Source organism: Lepisosteus platostomus, chromosome 8 (genome assembly GCF_059453375.1).
Source record: "Lepisosteus platostomus isolate fLepPlt1 chromosome 8, fLepPlt1.hap1, whole genome shotgun sequence".
Lineage (NCBI taxonomy): Eukaryota > Metazoa > Chordata > Actinopteri > Semionotiformes > Lepisosteidae > Lepisosteus > Lepisosteus platostomus.
In genome coordinates, this window is record NC_142618.1 from 57,085,861 (window position 1) to 57,106,098 (window position 20,238).

At 37.5% G+C, this 20,238-nt stretch overlaps 1 protein-coding gene across 2 annotated transcripts in view; it reads left to right on the forward strand.

Moving 5' to 3' along the window:
• Positions 1-19,930, forward strand: part of LOC148657553 (cadherin-20-like) — a 57,502-nt gene extending 37,572 nt beyond the window's left edge. Inside the window, exons 3-13 of one of the 2 annotated variants that reach the window (XM_088643978.1) lie at positions 1,099-1,482; positions 6,048-6,342; positions 6,525-6,644; positions 8,191-8,358; positions 8,850-9,037; positions 10,373-10,626; positions 13,908-14,044; positions 14,744-14,865; positions 15,286-15,403; positions 15,834-16,085; positions 17,371-19,930. In XM_088643978.1, the coding sequence (XP_088500104.1) occupies positions 1,252-1,482; positions 6,048-6,342; positions 6,525-6,644; positions 8,191-8,358; positions 8,850-9,037; positions 10,373-10,626; positions 13,908-14,044; positions 14,744-14,865; positions 15,286-15,403; positions 15,834-16,085; positions 17,371-17,867 (2,382 nt within the window). In that variant the 5' untranslated portion in view covers positions 1,099-1,251 and the 3' untranslated portion in view covers positions 17,868-19,930. The remainder of the gene's footprint in view (positions 1-1,098; positions 1,483-6,047; positions 6,343-6,524; positions 6,645-8,190; positions 8,359-8,849; positions 9,038-10,372; positions 10,627-13,907; positions 14,045-14,743; positions 14,866-15,285; positions 15,404-15,833; positions 16,086-17,370) is intronic. The other variant, XM_088643979.1, reaches the window with a different exon arrangement.
• The last annotated feature ends 308 nt before the right edge of the window (positions 19,931-20,238 follow it).

The following is a 20,238-nucleotide window of genomic DNA, read 5'->3' on the forward strand; positions in this document are numbered from 1 at the left end:
GAAAGAAAATTCTGTCACCTTCATTCAAATTTCAAGTGGATAGAAAACAAGTTGTAGTTTGGATTTTGCAGTAACAAAACCTTTAGTGTCTGTTTTATCTAAAACATTGTCATCTGAGATGTTTTAGATTAATAAAAATCAGTTTTAGATTAATTAAAGTATTAAATCAGATGCATAAACATCAAGAATGCATGACCACTGTGCTACTTTCAGATGCACCAAATCAATATGCAAACTAAGGAAAGAAAAATCAAGAGTGCTTCTCCACTATAAGGCTATACTTACATACAAATTACCCTGATGTACATGTACAGAACACAACAAATTGAAAACCATCTCCTCTCCATATTTTTAAGTGTGGAACATGGCTAAATAAAAAAAAGCATTCTTTAGAAAAAGATGGAAGAAAGAAAACAAGAAGGTTTTCTCAGCTACTTTCTTTAAGTTTAGCCAGTTACTGTAATGTATGAAGGCAGGACAAAAGACAGAATAATGTCTGAAATACTGCTGATCAGTGTGGTGAGGTGCACATCTTTTATTTATTATTACAAATACTAAATTCTAAAATGGTATGGCTTAAGGGTAGAGCATACCTAAGTATACCTAAAGATGTGATATTGTTATAAACTTACCTTTGCTTGCTTAGTAATCATAATGTAGTTCTACTAAACCATGAAAGGTATTTAGTAAAATATGAATGGGTATTGCTTTGAATCTAGCAAGTTCAGCTATTATTTCTACAAGGCGTAAAACACCTTTTTATTTAAAAAAAAAACAGTTTACAGTAGTAACTGATAGCATCCAAAAGCATAATTAATTTGCTTAAGTCAGTATTATAACTTTTTACAGTATTCCACTTTACATATTTATTTTCAAACTTAATTGAAGGTAGTTTGGAGTTCTGTATTTACATTATACAACCATTAACAATCTGTGTAAAACTGAATATGCAGAACATAGCACAATAGTTTTAACAACACAGAACCAACAAGAATGTTCTTCTACAATACATATTTTTGTTGTATCAAAATCAGAGATTGTGAGTCCTTAGGATATTAACCCCATATAAATATATATTTTTTTAATTTTACATTTCAGGCACTCAATAAATAACTTGCGGGTAAAAGCCATCTAACCACTGGCTGATGTTAAAGAACAAACGAGCCTTCACTGCTGCAGATATTCACCGAAAGTTGTTACTTTTTGCTGTTATAAATCCTGGGACGCATCTTTTGTTGGAAGATTTCCGTGATGATGGATATGGACCAGCTGAAAAGAGGCCTGTGTTTGGGCCTCATCGTTTTGCTGCATCTTTTGAGCACCCAAGCTGAAAGTCTGGCTGAAAAAGGAAAGCTGTCAGTCAAAACCTCAACCCAGACAGACTGGACAGAGCCACACAATCGGGTGAAAAGAGGATGGGTCTGGAACCAGTTCTTTGTACTGGAGGAATACACAGGACTGGAGCCATTGTATGTTGGCAAGGTATGGAATTCTAGCCTTTCCCACTAATATTCAAAGTAACACAGAAATGCTAAAATTGTTTTCAGTACTGTGCAGTTGCTGGAGTAGCATGAAGAGAAGAAGAATTCCCAGCTGCCTTCTAGGGTGAACATAAACTGACCACTGTTTCCGCTGAATCTCGATTCTTCCAGTATCCTGTCAAGGTGCAATGAAATAATGATTAAGATTCGAACTGCGGGAGCATTCTATATTCTTGTATAGGGGGGCAGGTGTCACCCACAGCATTGATGAAACCATTTCACTTGTCTGATAACATTTGGCAATCTTTTTGATTGCTTACAAAACAGTAAAACATATAAATATCCTGCATCTTTGGATAACCCATTCAAGTGAAAAGAGAACTATAAAGCTGTAGCAACTGATATGTCTTTATATACGTTTGACTGCTACTAAGTATCCAGTCATTGCAAGTAGAGACAGAATGTTTTTATTATGTATTTCAAGGCCAAGGAAAGGGGACATTCATGTTGATTGATAAAAAAAAGTTAAGGATGGTGTGAGAAGATGTCTCAGTCAAATACTGTCATGAGCCAAGCAATATAAACGTAGAAGTGACTCACTACTTTAGATACACCTTTAAAAGTGTAAGAGACTTCGTGATTCAAAATCACATGGCAATTTGAAAATTCAAGAAAAATATTTATATTTTATTTCATTATAACAGGGAAATTAAATGTTCAACACCCATCACATAATATTGAGTGATTTGTTTTTAATGGCAAAATATATATTTTCTATATATTTACAATTAGAGGTTCTTAGTTTCATGCCAGTGCATGAGACATTTTCATCAAGTAGATGAAACATGATATCTTCTAGTAGTTCAAGTGGGGAGCTGCGTCAGCATGCATAGGCTGCAAAGGAACAGGTAATAGGTTTATTCCATGCTGAAAAGAGAAGAAAGAAAGCACAACGTTTCGGCTGTGGAGCTCTAGTAAACCTATTACCTGTTCTTTTGCATAATATTTTCTAAATTACTGTTTTGCTCTCCAGCTCCCCTGCAATCCTAAATTGAAAAAAAATGGTTAGAAAATGAATGGATGGATTATGTTCCAAAGCAGTCATCTTTAAATGCAAGCAAGTATCACCTAAAGATAGCTGTTTTCTTGTTCACTGTGTCGTCTCCAAATACAGCTCACAGTGGATATAGCTGCCAACATATAATATCAGACATGATTCTAAATTGCATTTTTATAATTGACTTAAGCCTCATGAAGACAAATCTGGTCAAGTATTCCAAATGTTATCTGGTGTTTCCACTATTGAGCAACTTTTCTGGATTCTGTTTACTGGCTCATTACAGTGCATAATGTCTACTCCAATTCATAACGGCTGCATTCTAGTTGTGAATACAATTTCAAAAGGGTACAGTCAAAGGGTAAGTCATTACTGAATAATTCCATCACCCAAAGTTTCCACAGGTGAGGTGGAATCATGTTCTCTTACTCCTCATCACAATTAGATGTGGGGCGGTGCAGTAGCTCTGTGGCTAAGGATCTGTGCCTGTGGCTGGAACTATGCCGGTTCGTATCCCGCAGCCAGCAGAGGAATCCTAATCCGCTGGGCCCCTGAGCAAGGCACTTAACCCCAATTGCTCCAGGGCACTGTATAAATGGCTGACCCTGTGCTCTGACCCCAAGCTTCTCTCCCTGTCTGTGTGTCTCATGGAGAGCAAGTTCAGATATGCGAAAAGGCAAATTCCTAATACAAGAAATTGTATAAGGCCAATAAAGTGATCTTATCTTACCGTATATCTTTTACAATACAGATTTTTGCAACTTTTACAATCACAGCCAAGCAGCACCACATCCCTCAACTGCAAATAAAGCCATGCAGCCAGGAAGTCACCATCCTACTATCCCACTGTTAACACCAATGTGACAGCCAGGCAGGTCTAGGCAGGTCCAACGAGAAAACAAACATCGGTCCTCAGCTTTCAGGCAAGCAAGTTACCTAATTTCCAAATACTGGAAAGGTCGGACCTCAATCCCTTAGCCCCGGTCACCCTTGCTAACAAATGTTCAGTCAGTATGAAAAGTGTTTTTTTTTCATTCACCACCACCCCTTCACAATTTTTATTACAACATCACTCATCACTTTTCTCTGTTGTGACAAAAAAATAAATGATTCAAAACAGAATTGTTAACAGAAAGCAATACAAACTAGAAGTGCTAATTTTAATTTACTTACAGGCTTTTTATGGTTTTAATCAGTTGTGATTAAAATGTAGAATTGCAAAGATTTATTAACTAAGAAAACATATTTTTCATTTTAGCAGATAAGCATGCACTTTACAACTTTTCACAGCAACTTATTATAGCCTTAAATACAGAAAAAAAGAAAATTGATCAACACTTTTGGATCACAATTGAATCTTGGTTTAGCAATGAATTTGCATTAGTTGTTCAGTGATAAAACAGGTGTTTAAGATCTGATAAGTTAGTTTGTGCTGTGTTAGGATTAAGTTGAGCATAAGCATAAATGACCTAAAGTTACAGTAGATGCTTGGGCCAAATGCAAACTCCTAAAGACAGAGGAAATATCCGAGGTGCACTTCAAACACCTCAAGCTAGCAAAAAAAGGACAATAGTACTTAAAAACGTATTCTAGATGGTTGTTTTTTTTTTTTAAGAATGTGAATGCGTTATTAAGATTATTAAAAAGCTTTCATGTGTGACATAAAATTGCCACTCAAGACAAAATAAAAAATGCTACTGATTTTTACTATATAAGTAACACAACATTTCTGTAAGCAATCGTGCATGAAGTTATTTTCTTAGTTTTGGCATGAAGGTTACTCACACTGTCTTACAGTAAGAAACACTGTACTGTACATACTTTTTGTAGCCTGTTGCATAATATAAAATCATTGGTACATTCTCTCTTTGAAGTAAGCCTGCATCCAATGTTTCAAAACATTTGGTTAGAGTTTCAAAATTATCCCATTTGTTACTGATTGTATAATTGGTGAGTGTAAAAGGAACACCACAACCCCACCACTTCCCACACCCCATGACAATAAGGGTTAAGCATATTGAAAGGCAGAACTGTGGATTAGTTAATTGATTAATTGTGATTGTAGGCTTAATTAAAAAAAAGAAAACGACAATGTTAGCAGAGGTGCCTCTTGAAGCACATCCTGGAACTTAATTTCTGTTATTCCTAACATGAAAGATTATTCAGCAATAAAAGAAAGTTCCTGCTACCTTAAGTAAATAGCAGACAGTGATGTTATTTAAGACTGTATAGGGTTTGAAATAATAGTATATGACAAGCTCCTTTGAAAGAAAAACTCTAGGCTTGTCTTTCCCTGAAGGGAGAAAACATCATAGCATTCCAGACTTCAGGGAATCTCTGCTGAGCTGAAAAGGACTAGGTAATTGATAGCTTTTCTGTCATCATCCTGATATGGCCAGACAGACTGGTTAGTAGCAGTAGACTTTTACGCTGCTGGAGATATTTCTTTCAAGACAGAGGCCTGTCATTAAGCAAAATTATAGTGAGAATTCAGATTCAAAGCAACTTGAGAACTAATATACTTTTCTGCCGCAGTGGAGTACTGAATTAATTTCTTATAAAACTTTTGAAGTGCTACATTTCTTACTGCTGTAGAATAAAGATAAGATGAAATAAACAAACAAAGCCAAACCTCTTTATTCATAAGAGGTTACCCACCTGGGTGTCACACAGCAGCCCCACTATACAATAGATCAGGTGAAGACGTTAGAAATGACCTTACCAATGGACTTAACAGGGTAATTTAAGAAAGTGAGAACAAGCCCAAAGTGAAATTGTAGCCAGGATACTTAGATAAAACCCCTAGTCTTAAAAATAATGCCCTGGGTTTTAATGAGCAATGAAGTAGGACTTTGGTTTAAAGTCTGCTCATCAGTACAGCAACTGTTATAGACCAGTGTCACCAGTCACCATAATGGGGTACTGGTTTAGAACTTCTGGCCCAGAAATGATGAAAGATTAATTAAGAAATTAATCCATGATAATTTACTGTAATTGAGATTTTGCTACCATATCGATAATCTCTTTGAATCAGATAACGTCTAGCAATCAAATGGACCGGCACAGTAACCTTTTCTTTTTTCTAAGGTATAAAAAAATGTTAATGATTAGATATAAAAGGGTGAATAAGACACCATTTAAATTCTAGACATGATTAGTTCTGTTGATTATGGTGTTAGATTGTAAAGTGATTGTGTAAACCAGAACAAAACACTATATCACTAAGCAAGCATTGGTTTCTCTATAACATTGAATGACATATTTATTGTAAATGCTTCATTTCAAGTTGTTAAGTACAGTAGTTCTGCTGTACTCTACCATTTTACATAGCCAAGTAATGAACAACAGCCATCACACTAAGGAAGTAATTATGCTTTTAGGAAGGGTAAGGGTTTGCACAGTGTCCCATCTGTTTTACAAGATTTAAAAAAAAAATCCTTTACAGGTGATTTTTGCATGTTTCTACAAAATACTTCACAAGAAAAATTTCGCTTTTTTCCCCCCATCAGCTTCATTCAGATATGGACAAAGGAGACGGATCTATAAAGTACATTCTGTCTGGAGAAGGAGCGGGCACAATGTTCACTATCGACGACAACACGGGGGATATCCATGCCATTCAGAGGCTAGATCGGGAGGAGAAAGCGCAGTACATCCTCCGTGCTCAGGCACTACATCGGCAAACGGGCAAACCTCTGGAGCCAGAGTCTGAATTCATTGTGAAAATTCAAGACATCAACGACAATGAACCGAAGTTCCTGGATGGGCCATACACGGCCTCTGTACCAGAGATGTCTGTGATAGGTAAACAGGGACTCCGATCAGAATGAATCTCGGAAAGATTGTGATAATATCACCACCATGCTTACAACAACTAACAACTTACAACTGTTTTTTTAACAGAAAATAAGTTTAAATAAACACATTGACATCATTAGTTACCATAACAATCTAAATAATACTTTATTTTGGCTTGGTTTCTTTAGGGACATCAGTTATGCAGCTGACAGCGACCGACGCCGATGATCCCACCTATGGGAACAGTGCCCGAGTTGTCTACAGTATCCTGCAGGGACAGCCGTACTTTTCTGTGGAACCCCGAACAGGTACTGTAGAGCCCCAGAAACCTGAGCAAACATTTCCACTGATGCACAGAACACTGTTCTGACATCAGTTTGACAGACAGTAGTATGATAATAAAAAAAGCATGTCTAATACACGGGCAAATTAGAATATAAAATTATAGTCTTACTTTGTATCATCTAAAATGGCAACAGAAACGGTAACTGGAGCTTGATCAGCACATTAGTACATTTCCAATGCATGAAACGAGCTGTATTAACTTCTTAATGGGGAAGAATATCATTTTTTTATTTTCACTTTCATGGTTTCCTTTGATAAAATAATGTAATAAAGATTTCATAAAAGTACATTTGAGTCATTTAAGATCGTGGCTGTAATATAAAACTGGGCTGTGGCCCAGGAAATCAGATACATCTTCTAACACCCCAATGTGAATAAAGTCGATGCTGCCATCGTGTGGTCGTAACCATACATTGCAAGATGTCTCCACGGTGGTTCTCTAGGTTAGAATTGAAGAGTCCTAAACAATTTAATATTTCAATTTTAAGTGCCTTTCAAGAAGATCAAAGCGCTCTTCAGAAGCACTCATGTCATATACAATAGAAGAAAACATTAAGTGGAAGCAAATAAAGCACAGAAAATGAACAGTTGAAAAAAGTTTTAAAGAAATTTATATATTCAAATTAACTCTTTCAGCAAGTTTTAAAAAAAGGAAGACAGTCACAGAGTTTTTTAATGGCCAGTCATTTGCGTAGATGGTGCAACACATGAGAAGTATCTGTTGTGTGGAGCCTAGTCTTCGGCAGAATAAGAGGGCCTGCTGTTAAGAGTTGGGCTATAGTAAGAAAAGAGTAGGGGTGTAACCCCGGCATCCTGGCCAAATTTCACATTGGCCCTTACCAATCACAGCCTCCTAATAATCCACCTCTATGAATTGGCTACATTACTCTGCTCTCCTCCCCACTGATAGCTGATGTGTGGTGAGCGTTCTGGCGCACTATGGCTGCCGTCGCATCATCCATTTGGGGCTGCACACTGGTGCTGGTGGAGGGGATCCCCATTTACCTGTAAAGCGCTTTGAGTGGAGTGTCAAGAAAAGTGCTATATAAGTGTAAGCAATTATTATAATAATTATTATTATGCAACAAGTCCTTAAAATATCCTGAAGCTAGACCATTCAGAACCTTATTTGTGAACAGGGGAACTCTGCTCTAAATTTCCCTGGTTGTTCCTGCAATGTGCCAAGGAAAGGAATCATGTGTTGATACAGAGTAAGTTAGTACACAAGCTACAGAACTCTGGACATACAAACTCTATTTTGTCATTTTTGACCAAATGTATATAGTTGTAATTTTACTGCAACAATCTTTAGGAAATTTTTCTCATTTTTAAAAGTAAGTAATTGAATTAAGACATTAAAAACGAAGGCAGCTATCAAATGCTGAATAAAATTATTTGAAGTCTGAAGAATGGTCTGCCTCCTAAGATTGATTAGTCAGAAACGGCTATTGCCATAGTTTATGTATTTATTCACTGACCTCTCATGACTGGACTGTGCTGAACTTGCAGGTATCATTCGAGTGTCTCTACCCAACATGGACAGAGAAGCCAAGGAACATTATGAAGTGATTATCCAAGCCAAAGATATGGGGGGACAACTAGGAGGTCTGGCTGGTACAACTACTGTCAATGTCACCCTGGAAGATGTCAATGATAACCCTCCCAGATTTGCACAGAGTAAGTACCCTTCACGATTCTAATGCTGTGTCTTCAGTATGTTTCAAGGTTTAGTCTGATTTGATTAGCAGGTATGTTGGTCCCTTTCCTCATCTCAACATCTGACCCATTAAAGTTTTGTTTGACCCAAAAGTGCCCAAATGTCTCCCAGATGTTTTTAAAGAGGTTTTTCTAATGTTGACAAAATTGTCTTGTTTTCAAATGTTTCAATTAAAAAGATTAAAAAAGTATATCGCATTTGCTCTTTTTGTTGCTCTTCTTATTCTTATTGTTCAGCATCAGTAACATCTATGTGGAGCCTTGTCACCTTTCTGAACACCTGTGGTCCTAGTTGTGATCCTTTTTCTAGACTTGAAAAAATCAATATCACCTAATCACTTGTCAATATTGTGATATGTTTTACACCTTCAATTTATTTTTTAATCAAAAAGCAATTTGATCAATTCTGTAAAGCAACAGTTTAACAGCATCCTACTTTCCTTGTATGGCAGAACTGTATCAGATGAGTGTTCCAGAGTCGGCACCAGTGGGCTCCATTGTGGGCCGTGTTCAGGCTAAGGATCTTGATGAAGGCATTAATGCAGAGATGAGATACGCCATCATTGACGGAGATGGGAGAGACACGTTTGACATCAGCACCGACCCTACCAACCAGTTCGGTATCATCTCCATTAGAAAAGTAAGAAATGCAAACACTGTCCGTAGGGTACCCAGAATGTAAAGAAAAGTATTTTCCCCCTAAAGTTTCATTAAAATACCTGGCATTTTTCACCTTGCAATCTGTATTTCATTATGCAGTATTACATATTAATATTTACAGTTTGCTATTATAAAAACAGTTTCAATATACAGTAAGTAATGACTTACTGCTAACATTGTCCATGCTTCTCCTTCACTCCTTCATTAATAACACCTCATTGCAATACTGCGTAAGGATGCCCCACTGTTGGCCCCAATGTGTGCTGCTCACTGAACTGTTTTAACAAAAATCAAGGAACTGATCAGATGGCTATGATGACTTCAAAGACGTCACCACAAGACAAAGAAGTGATGTACAGTATCTCAGACTGGCCAATAAAACAGTTCACCAGGCAGAAACATTTATGTGGATTGGTTTTCTGGGCATCCTTCATCCAAGAGCTATTAAAAACTTGAAATTCAATACTAACAGCAATATTAAAAGCACGAAATATCAATTGCACAATTATTTAGTTATTCTTATCATTCTGATTGTTAGGTTGCGGCATGATCTTTCTTTTTATCTGCTTACACATGTATTTACAAGAATAAAACAAACAACCAAATGTACTGCAAATAATAAATATTGATAAACTGATAAATAATTTAGTTCAACATTTTGGACAGTAAGTACTCAACATTGGTAATGTATAAGGTGCTTTACTACTGCTGTACATTTTTCGGCAGGGCAGCATAGTGGCCTGGCTTTTAGTGCTAATGTCTTATAGTGCCAAAGTTATGGGTTTGATTCCTATGGATAACTATGTGAAGTCTTCTGGGTATGCTAGTTTCCTCCCATTTCCCAAATGTATTTAGGATAAATTTGATTGGCTATGCTAAGATATGAAGTTTCCAAGGGTAGTTGTTCCCAACACACCCAGTACTTGCTATGTAGCTTAAACAGAACCAAGTGAGCATGATGAACCTACATTAAATAATGACACAGAAATATTCTAAAAGTATTGTCGACTTTTGAAAGAGTAATGTAAAGTGGACATAGGCTCTTTGAGTCACCAGTATCTCATGTTGACGTTTCCTGTTGTGACTTTTAAAAGCATTTCAGTTTAAAAGAGCCCACATTTTGCTCGTGCAAAGACATTTTGAAACGAATTGTACCTGTCAGCCTCAGCCTCAGACATCTAGCAAGTGCCATAAAAGCCATTCTGAAAACGATTTGGACTTAATTGTTGGTTAGGAGAACAGCTGTGGGCTTCACACAACAGTCTTGACCAGCTGCTGTCTGTGCCTTGTTAAGTTGCCTCTTTGTGTCCTGCAGAAGCTGGATTTTGAATCAAAGAGGAGTTTCACCTTGAAAGTCGAGGGGGCTAACACATACCTGGATCCCAGGTTCCTGAACCGAGGTCCCTTCAGTGACGTGACCATCATCCACGTTAGTGTGGAAGATGTGGACGAACCACCACAGTTCGACTCGGCCCACTACTTTGTAGAAGTGCCCGAAGATGTGGAGATTGGCACAGTCTTTCAGACAGTCTCTGCCAAGGACCCTGATGTGGCCAACAACACCGTAAGGTAATTTAAAATTGCGATAGCTGTGTGAAAACACACCTGTCTGTGGATGGACTGACTACCTTTACCTTCTCTGCCGCTTGGTCTGGTGTTCATGAAAATCATTTTCAAAGTAATTCTAAGAAATTCGCTTTAAGAAGAAGTAGTTTATGGGGCGATCTTTGTGAGAATATAGGTAAATGTTTACATTTACCATGTAATGTTACTGATAAAAATAATTATCCAAGATGCATACATACCTGGAGCTACCATACCAATGACTTAGAATGAAGAAAACAAGCATTAAACTCTTACTTTTTAGCATTGAACTATATATATATAGTATCCATTCAGTGTCTCCAAGTGTTTTTAAAGCTATACTCTTGTACCCTTTTATAATTAACAAAATATTAACTCATAAATAATTGACACCAGTTATCACTTACTGTTATAAAAGACTACTCTTAAGTTCATTACCATAAAACACTATTGTAACTTAACTTAATGCACTAAGAATATGATTTAATACATTAAGATGTTTCAAAAAGGTAAGACATGTTCATAAATAATACAAGTATGTGTACTGTTGTTACTATTATAGAGATTCATCATTGTACCTATACAGTGCCCTGTTTGGAAAGACCTGTAATTTAGAAAACAAAAGTTTTTTTTATTAAATTATATTCAGACTACAGTAATGCTTTTCAATGCCTCAATTACTTGTAAAACTTTCCATTGATATATCAAGTTATTAAAGGCATTTTTGGACTGCATAAAGTACACAAACATTAAAATTAAAAATAGTGTGTTGTAATCTTTAAAACTTAACATTTTTAGTAAGATGTAATACCATAAAGTGAACTGCTGGTGGCAATGTTGAAGAGCTTACTTATTTCCTTCTGTTTCTTTCCTCATGAGACTTGTGAATGTTTGCTAGCTACTGTAGATTTACTGTACCGAAGAGTAGTCATGCCAAAATTTATCCACATTGTCAATTGATGAAATGCCTCATTTAACCCCTCACACACAATGCATTTATTGTTCTGCTCACTAAAGCCAGAGTCAGTAGTAAATGTAAACAAATGACGCTGATGTATGTTGTTGTCGCTTGCATCCACTTGGCCACATGTAATAACTAGCACTAGCAGGTACTGTACCTGAGTAGCAGCTACTAATCTCCTGCTGATGATTATTGAAAAGGCACCACTGCAGCACATTTGAAGGAAGTTTGTTACTGGGTACTGGAAGAATAGAATACTCATACATGTATTTGTGTAGGTTTGGTCAAATTCTTAGAATGTCTTTAAGTCACAGAATGCTTTACCCCTCAATATGTATAATTTCATTAAGCAAAGATCTTTATGCATTTCAGCTGTTTAAATCGGGATTAAGGTTGACACATTTAGAACAATGTGAAAATGTATATTATGTTGTCTTTTATTACATAAAGCGTGTTTGACAATTTCAATTGAACAAATGTGCTATTTATTGTTCAGTTACTTAATTCCTTATGATTACACATATAAATCCTCGTGGTCAGCATTAAATAATCTTCTGAAGAAAGTGAGGCCAAACATTCTTTTTATCGTGCTTGTAAATGAATCTCACTCATGCCTGCAGTTTTTATGCCTATATGATAAATACTTCAGGACTTTCATGCATGAGCATGAATGATGCTTTACAAAATACCCCACCGGCAAAGTTGTGCTATAAATGGGTCATGAAGCACTGCTGCAGCCATGGTTTAGCAAGGAATAAATTGTGCATTTAATATAATTATATGACAGATATGGATAAGATCTTGGTGACCTCTTGTTTAATAGAGAGGATATGATGGTGTGAAAGTCCTCAGACGTTTTGTGTACACATCAAATTTTCTTCTGTTTCAAAAAGTGATCCACACAGACACACTTCCATGTTAAGTGGAAAGCAGTTAACATTATAGTTTTAATTAATGCACATTAATAGATACCCTTTGGGGGAATTTACTTGCCTTTTCCGTGTAGAGCTGTAGTTGCCAATCAAGTGAATCAAGAGAGCTGTTGGAAAGCACATAAGCACCTTTAAATCTAACTCCCCTAAATTGGATATGTTCAACATCTAATATTTGGTAGTTACAAGGAGCTTAACAGAAACCCATTAATTGAGACCAGCATGTATCAATAATTCAGTTGTTATTACTCCTTTACGTCGTATGTTCTTCATTATACATTGATCTCATTTACACTAACTCATGCAAGAGTCTAAGTCGAGGGGATCTGCTCATTAAACAACCATCGCTGTGAGCTCTTTAAATATCTTGAGTGTGAGATCCATGGGCTTGAGATTCGGCTCGCTGATCTACTCTGAAACTCAGATGGACCCTAGTTGAGCTGCAGAACAAGATGACCTGCCTGTAGGGAGGTTGTGTGCATGACGTAAGAGGGCAGGAGTCTTCAGACCAGAGAGAGAGAAGATAGGTGTGTGATTGTAGGCCACAGCCACAGTGGAGAGCACTCCTACAGCACATCCAGCCAGCAGGAAGTCGGATTTGGGTGTTTATGCACATAATTTTATGTCCTCATCACAGCAATGTTGGGGAACAAGGAGAAAAGCAAACAAGTTGCTTGGGAATATAGCAGAAAAGTGTGAAATTTAAAACTAGGGAAGTTATATTTCAGCTCTACAATGTAGACCTAATTTAGCAAGACCTAATTTAGAACATAGAATACAATGCTGAATTGTGGTCACCATGCAGCAGAAAGGATATTAAAGCCTTAGAAACAGTTCAAAGAAGACCAATAGGAATGATTCCTGGTCTCAGTGGAGAGCCATATACGTTCTAGATAAGCTGAGAGAGATAAATCTCTTCAGTCTAGAACTGAGGAGATCGAGATGAGATGTGGTCCAAGTATTGAAAATAGACAGATGCAACCTAAAGAGCTATTTCACACTCAGCAGTGAAACAATGACAACTGGAAACTGGCCACAACTGGAAACACAGGGAAATTCTTTTAAGACAGGAAATAGGAAAGAAATGTCAGCTGATGCTTGTGTCAGGCTCTTGTGGACATAATGGAACAGCCGTGATGATGTTGTTTCATTTTATAGTTAGGTAGCCACAAGTCCTTTAAAGTTTTCTCTATGGAAAAAAAAACACAAAATGTCACTTGTATCAACCCAGATCAGTGACTGGAATATGTGGTGAAATGCAGTAAAGTTTATGGTGCAAGTTAGAGGTAAAGACAATAAATATGCAAGGATCTGTAACTCGTTAACGGTGTAAATTAGCTCCATTCTCAAGCCCCCTGGTCTTGTGTGAGCAGATATTCCATTGAGAGGAAGAGTGACCCTGGCAGATACTTCTACATTGACATCACATCAGGGGCTCTGATGACTGCAAGGCCCCTGGACCGCGAGGAGCTCTCCTGGCACAACATCACTGTTCTGGCTATGGAAATGAGTAAGTAGCAGGCAGCAAGGTCAGGCAATAACTTCCCCTGCATTTGGCAGAGATTCAAGTAACACACTGCTATTGGTTCATAGTGACAAAATGATGAAAAAAATATCTCAAATAAAAATATAGCCGTACACTGTACTCCGACCAGTTTGGTGTGATTTCACTTCTAGAGTCTTTAGCACATAATTATTTTGTGTAGTGGACATGACATGTATATATAATATAAATAATTGTTCACAAAAAAGATTTTAAAAATAGTGAATGTGTAAAATAACATGGAAAGAAACGATTGAGACAGAATACTGCAGCACACTTTGTGTGTTTAGTATATCTATACTGAATTTCAAATTACTCCTTCTGTAAGGACATGAATTCTTGTATTTTGAAGTTTACTTGATATTTTATTAGTTTAAATTATTTTTTTTATTAATAATAGTTATCTAAATACATTACCATAGAGAAAAACAGCAATATCTATATAAAAAGTTAAACAATGTTTTATATTTTTATAAATCATGTGTACTTATGTATTCAGATAGCATGGGATGTCAAATGAGGAAGCTGAAATCTTTACCAAAATTATGGGGAAATTTTCATGTTTATCAGCATCTAGCTTGAAGAAGTTGCAGGTCACCCTGGACCTCCTATTTGTCAACAATATACACTGTACAGCAGTATAAATCAGCGTTCTGTGTTCAACAGATAACCCCACTCAGATTGGAAGCGTGTCTGTTACTATCAAAGTCCTGGATGTGAATGACAACCCCCCAGAACTGGCAAAGTATTATGAAGCTTTTGTTTGTGAGAATGCAAAAGCTGGACAGGTAAGATATTTGTTGAATTCCTTGTTTTGTATCTATGAACTGTAGTTCTGTCTGACATCCAAACAATGACTGAGAATAGGTTATTTCATCAAAAGTGCTTAATACCACCTAATAATAATTTGGTTAATCATCATTATCATCATTATTATAATTAGTGTAATAACATGTTATTTATAAAGAACTATAAAGACCTGTTTCTGAGCAGTCATCAGATTAATCAGACAGCTCCATCAATGCAGCATACTGGAAAATGTGTATTTCAGGGCAGACAGATTAATACATTAATAAATAAGGGAAAAGAGCAGGAGAAAATGAACACAGATGTTCTCAACCCCTGTGTCTCTATGCATGCAGTGAACTGTTTGCTAATGGTTATGTGTGTGAATTTAAGTGTTGTTTTGATTTAACTTTATGTTTTAGCTGATTCAGACCGTAACTGCGGTTGACCTAGATGACCCCCTTGGAGGCCAACACTTCTACTACAGTCTGGCTCCAGAGGCAGCCAACAATCCCAACTTCACTCTAAGGGATAATCAAGGTAAGGTGGTGGAATGACTCAATTGCCTAAAGCCCACAGCTGCTGTACTGCGAGCTGAACACAGATACTGCGGTGGAAAGGCACCATTAATACTCTAGGAACAGCAGACTACATTCAAGAGACGTAGATCTATTTTTACTTCCGTTTCTGGCACAAAGAATGCTGTAATTCTGTGAATCCAATCATCACAGATACACACAGATGCTGCACACAGAATGATGCACAAACTTCCAGCTCAGGACACCGCCATTTTTATATCTATTGAAATATAGTTACACACACAGTATGGCGTGATTTGTATACGATTGGAGTTGCGGTATTCTCAATGGCTCTGCAAGAATTCCCTTCCTTTCTCGATAACATAGGGCTGGCTTTGAATAGGCGAAGTCAATGCAGTCGCCAAATGCAGTGGTGTCTTCTTCTTTTATAGACAATACCGCTTGGATTCTAACCCGCCGAGGAGGCTTCACCCAGAAAGAGCAGAGTATCTATCACCTGCCCATCTTCATAACAGACGGGGACCAGCCCATGCAAAGCAGTACCAGTACCCTTACAATTCGAGTGTGCAGCTGCGACTCCGATGGCAATGTAATGTCCTGCACAGCTGAGGCCTACACACTTCCTGTCAGCTTGAGCCGAGGAGCTCTCATTGCAATTCTAGCCTGTATCTTCGTCTTGCTGGGTAATTAGCATGTTTATTTTTTACACTTTTAAAGAACAGGCTACCACTTCTTCTTGTTTATTGCAACGCTCTAATCTAGACTAGGCCTATCGTTTGGACTCATCTAAGTACATTGTCTGTTATTATTAGAATGCAGAAAAAGTTGTCCTGCAGTTCATCCAAAAAAATACAAAATTCTGCTTGTTTGTTTAAATATTAAGTGTAACCGATGCAATTTTATACCCTTGTCTTCAATCGTGAAGGCTCTGTGATAGCCCACACAGAATGGTGGACCAAGATAGTCAATCAACATGTTGTCCAACCACTAGTGACGTGTTTTCTTTAAGAAAGCTGATGTGTTTGCAACTGTCCAGAACAAATTCATGATCCCAAGGCACATATTGAAATAATTGAGAACATCTACTCTTTTGTCACAATCGGTTGGTTGTAGACCACTCAAATCTGTATTTCAAATTTCAATGTACTGCACGAAGGAGGTAAAGAATAAGCTCTCGGGCAGACTTTGAAAATATCTGTTCTTGTATTAATTTATGTAGTAGCAGGCATTACTCTGGGACCCTGGTGTTACCTGTGTGTATGTTCTCCCAGTGCTCATATGGGTTTCCTCTGGGTGCTCTGGCTTCCTCCCACAAATCAAAAACATAATGATGTTAACTTACTGGTTAACAAGCTTCTGCAAAACTTGCCCCTAGTGTGAGACTGTGTGTTTGTGTCCGTGTGTGCCCTATGATGGAGACTAGTAATCCCGTCTATGGGTGTGTCCTGCCTGGCACCCGCTGCTTATCGGATTAGGCCCTGGCTCCCCTGTGACTTTGTACTGTATAAAGAGGTTTAGAAAATGGATGGATTCGTCTCTGGCCTCTCAAATAGCTCTACTTGTGAAAGAGCTCTCCCTAGCTTGGGCTGAGCTCAGTGATGGCAGGATTGAGCCAATGGCATGGGTCATGTATTAGTTGACTGTGATCGGGATTCCTGCCATGGTTAAAGGGCCAACTCTGGAAGATAGGATTCCCTGTGACCTCCTGTGTACCTGCAGGCATGTGGTGCTGTCAGTGAGGGATGTATCTCTCCTCCAATCATTGCTGTATTTCCAGTAAAGGGGTACATTGCTTGTGATGTGTTAAAAGACAAGTGGCTATTCTGCATGTGTTTGGTACAACAAAAATGGTCAACGCTTCTTAACATCTAAAAACAAGTCATCAATGGGTTTGTGTCTGTATTCAGTGGTGAAATAAATTGCCCATCTCTTTGGAGACAGTAAATATTTTCTCCTGCCACCTTTCAGTGATGATCCTGCTCATCCTATCCCTCCGGAGTCAACGCAAGAAGCCCTATCTTTCCGATGAGGAGGAGAACGTGCACGAGAACATCGTGCGCTACGACGACGAAGGCGGCGGGGAGGAGGACACAGAAGCTTTTGACATCGCTGCCATGTGGAACCCCCGAGAAGTCCATCTGGGAAAGATCAGACAGGACATGCTGCCAGAGATCGAGAGCCTCTCTCGCTATGTACCACAGACCTGCATGGGGGACAGCAATGTCCATGGATATGTACTGGCCAAACTCTATGAGGCTGATGCAGACCCCTGTGCACCCCCCTATGACTCCCTCCAGACCTATGCCTATGAGGGAGAGGGGTCTGTGGCTGAGTCCCTCAGCTCTTTGCAGTCTGTTACTTCCAATACCGACCATGAATATGACTATCTTAGTGACTGGGGACCCCGGTTCAAAAAACTAGCTGAAATGTACGGAGTCATGGAAGCAAACAATCCACTGTGGTAGATATCTGAACCAAGAGAGTCATTCTAGAGTTTGAGGACCACTGGACAGCAGCTGCTACGCTCTTCTCCCCTGCGGAAGTTCGCCACCTGATCATTATCTCAGCTTTGCCGAGAAGGAGATTAGTACTGGTTTGTCGTGCTTTTCTGAAAAATGTAAAGACCATATAACTTCCAAAAAAAAGGCAGATCAAGGCTGAGCTACACATTTTAATGTTAATCCTTGCAGACAGTGTGTGTCCAGAAAGAACTCTTCAATTTGGGATTTCTGACAAGCATATAATGAGAATAAACTGTGCAAGGGAAATGCGACACTTGGTTGAATCTAACTCTGGCGCTTTTTCTCACTCACTTAACTTCTTGAGGCAAAGAAGAACCTGATGCTGTAGTGCTACTACAAGTACTGTTTTTGATAAGGCCGATTTCGCATTTATAGCCTATAAGGAAGTAGCCATGTGAAAGCAGGGAATTTAAAATATGGATATGGTGGGGTCACTCAAAGGGTGCATTAAATCTGCATTTTCTTACGGCTGATGGTTTGCAACCTCATAAAGGATAACTGCAATTCATGTGATTTTCCAATAACACCTCATCAGTCTTTCATATTTATTTATACACAGTATTTATATTTTATATAAATTATTTGGAATATTGCAAGATGCATTTATACCGGAGGATTTGAAAACACAAAGCTTTTCAACATCATGAATGATATAACATAAGAAAAATGATGTACAACAGAGATTAAATTCCTTAAGGTTTATTTAAACACCACTTCTGTCCCAGGAATGAGAATGAAGAAGTTTTAAAGTATATTTGTTGTCCAATTCAAGTGCAAAGGGTAATATATTTAATGTAATTCCCAACTGCTTTTTTTTTTTTTACATTTATGTTATTTTATTGAATACACTGGGTTAAGAGCTTTCATAATCTTTACTGTATGCAGTATTTGTAGCTGTTTTTTAACATTTACATTTTTTTAAATTTAAGGGAACGTTTCACAGCAATGACGCACTAATTTTTTAAATTATTCTCAGATTAGTCATATTGTATGATCTGTGACAAGTTCTGAAATGTGTCATAAGTACTAATATACAATTAGTTCTGGCCTTTGTAGGCCATGTTTCTATTTTCTATCACAAATTTATTACAAAACAATGTTAATACATTTGTGTTGTTAAAGGCAGCACTACAGTAGGTGTGGTGTTTAGCACTGTTGCCCCACAGCTAGAAGGTCCTGAGTTCAATTCTGGATTTTTAATCCTTTCTGTGAATTTTGCATGTTCTTCCCTATGTTTGTGTGGTTTCCATCAGCTGAAGAGGTTCTTCCCACCTCCTGCGGTCAGTTTGATTGCTATAGCCTGAGATACCAGAGATACGCCTGCTTGGCGTGCTCTTACAAAGTGTGATGCAGGTGTTGTGAGTACATCTGTAACATGAGAAGGAAAACAATAGCAAAACTAGCACAAATTTAATTGAATGATGTGATGACGATGATGGCTTAGGGAGAAGTGATCATTGCTATGGCAGCACAAGGATATCCTAAGTATAAACAGGATTAATTCTGTCTCACACCATCCAGTTTAAACAAACAATGGGATTTATTTCCTATTTAGTATATGTTGTAAGTGTATGGATGGATCCGTAGCCATTTTGTTGTGAGCTACCAGTAGAATAACCAAACCATTTATAGACTGCGTAGCTGTGAAACCATTGACTGTTTTCAAAGTGACAGAGCAAACCTGCACTGTTGATCTCATGATCTGCTTAAGTGCCAAATGTAAAGTGAACCTTCTTTATTAGAAAGCCAAATAAGGAATGGAATAAAAAAGTCCATCAGTAAGGAAAGTTCAGACAAGCTCTGCCTATCTGAACAGTATTTAATGGGTTAAACCTACTTGAAAAACACATGGTATCAAACAGGTTATGTGTAACTGAATGTATATATTTTTGTATATTTGTTAAGAAAAAGCAAAACATTTTTGTGGTGGTTAATAAATATTATGTGCTGAATACCACTTGATGATCATTTCTTTAATAAAAAGACTACAGCATACTTTTAAAAAAGTGTCCTATTCACTCTTTATATCTTAATTAAATCTTCCATGTGGTTAGATGTATGAAGTGTAAGTGCACTGGCATTTCAATTCTGTTATAAACTATTAAAAACATAAAACAAAACAAAAACCTTTGATTACATAAACAATGATCCTGATGATGTAATGAAATATCCTTTAAAATTCACTACATTGTCTTCAGACCTCAAAGAAAATAAAAAAAATCAAAGAACACAAGAATACAAGAATGGTTACATGAGAGGCTAATTAAGATGAGGATCTCATCCAGCTTTTTTTTAAAGAAACAAAGGTATTGAC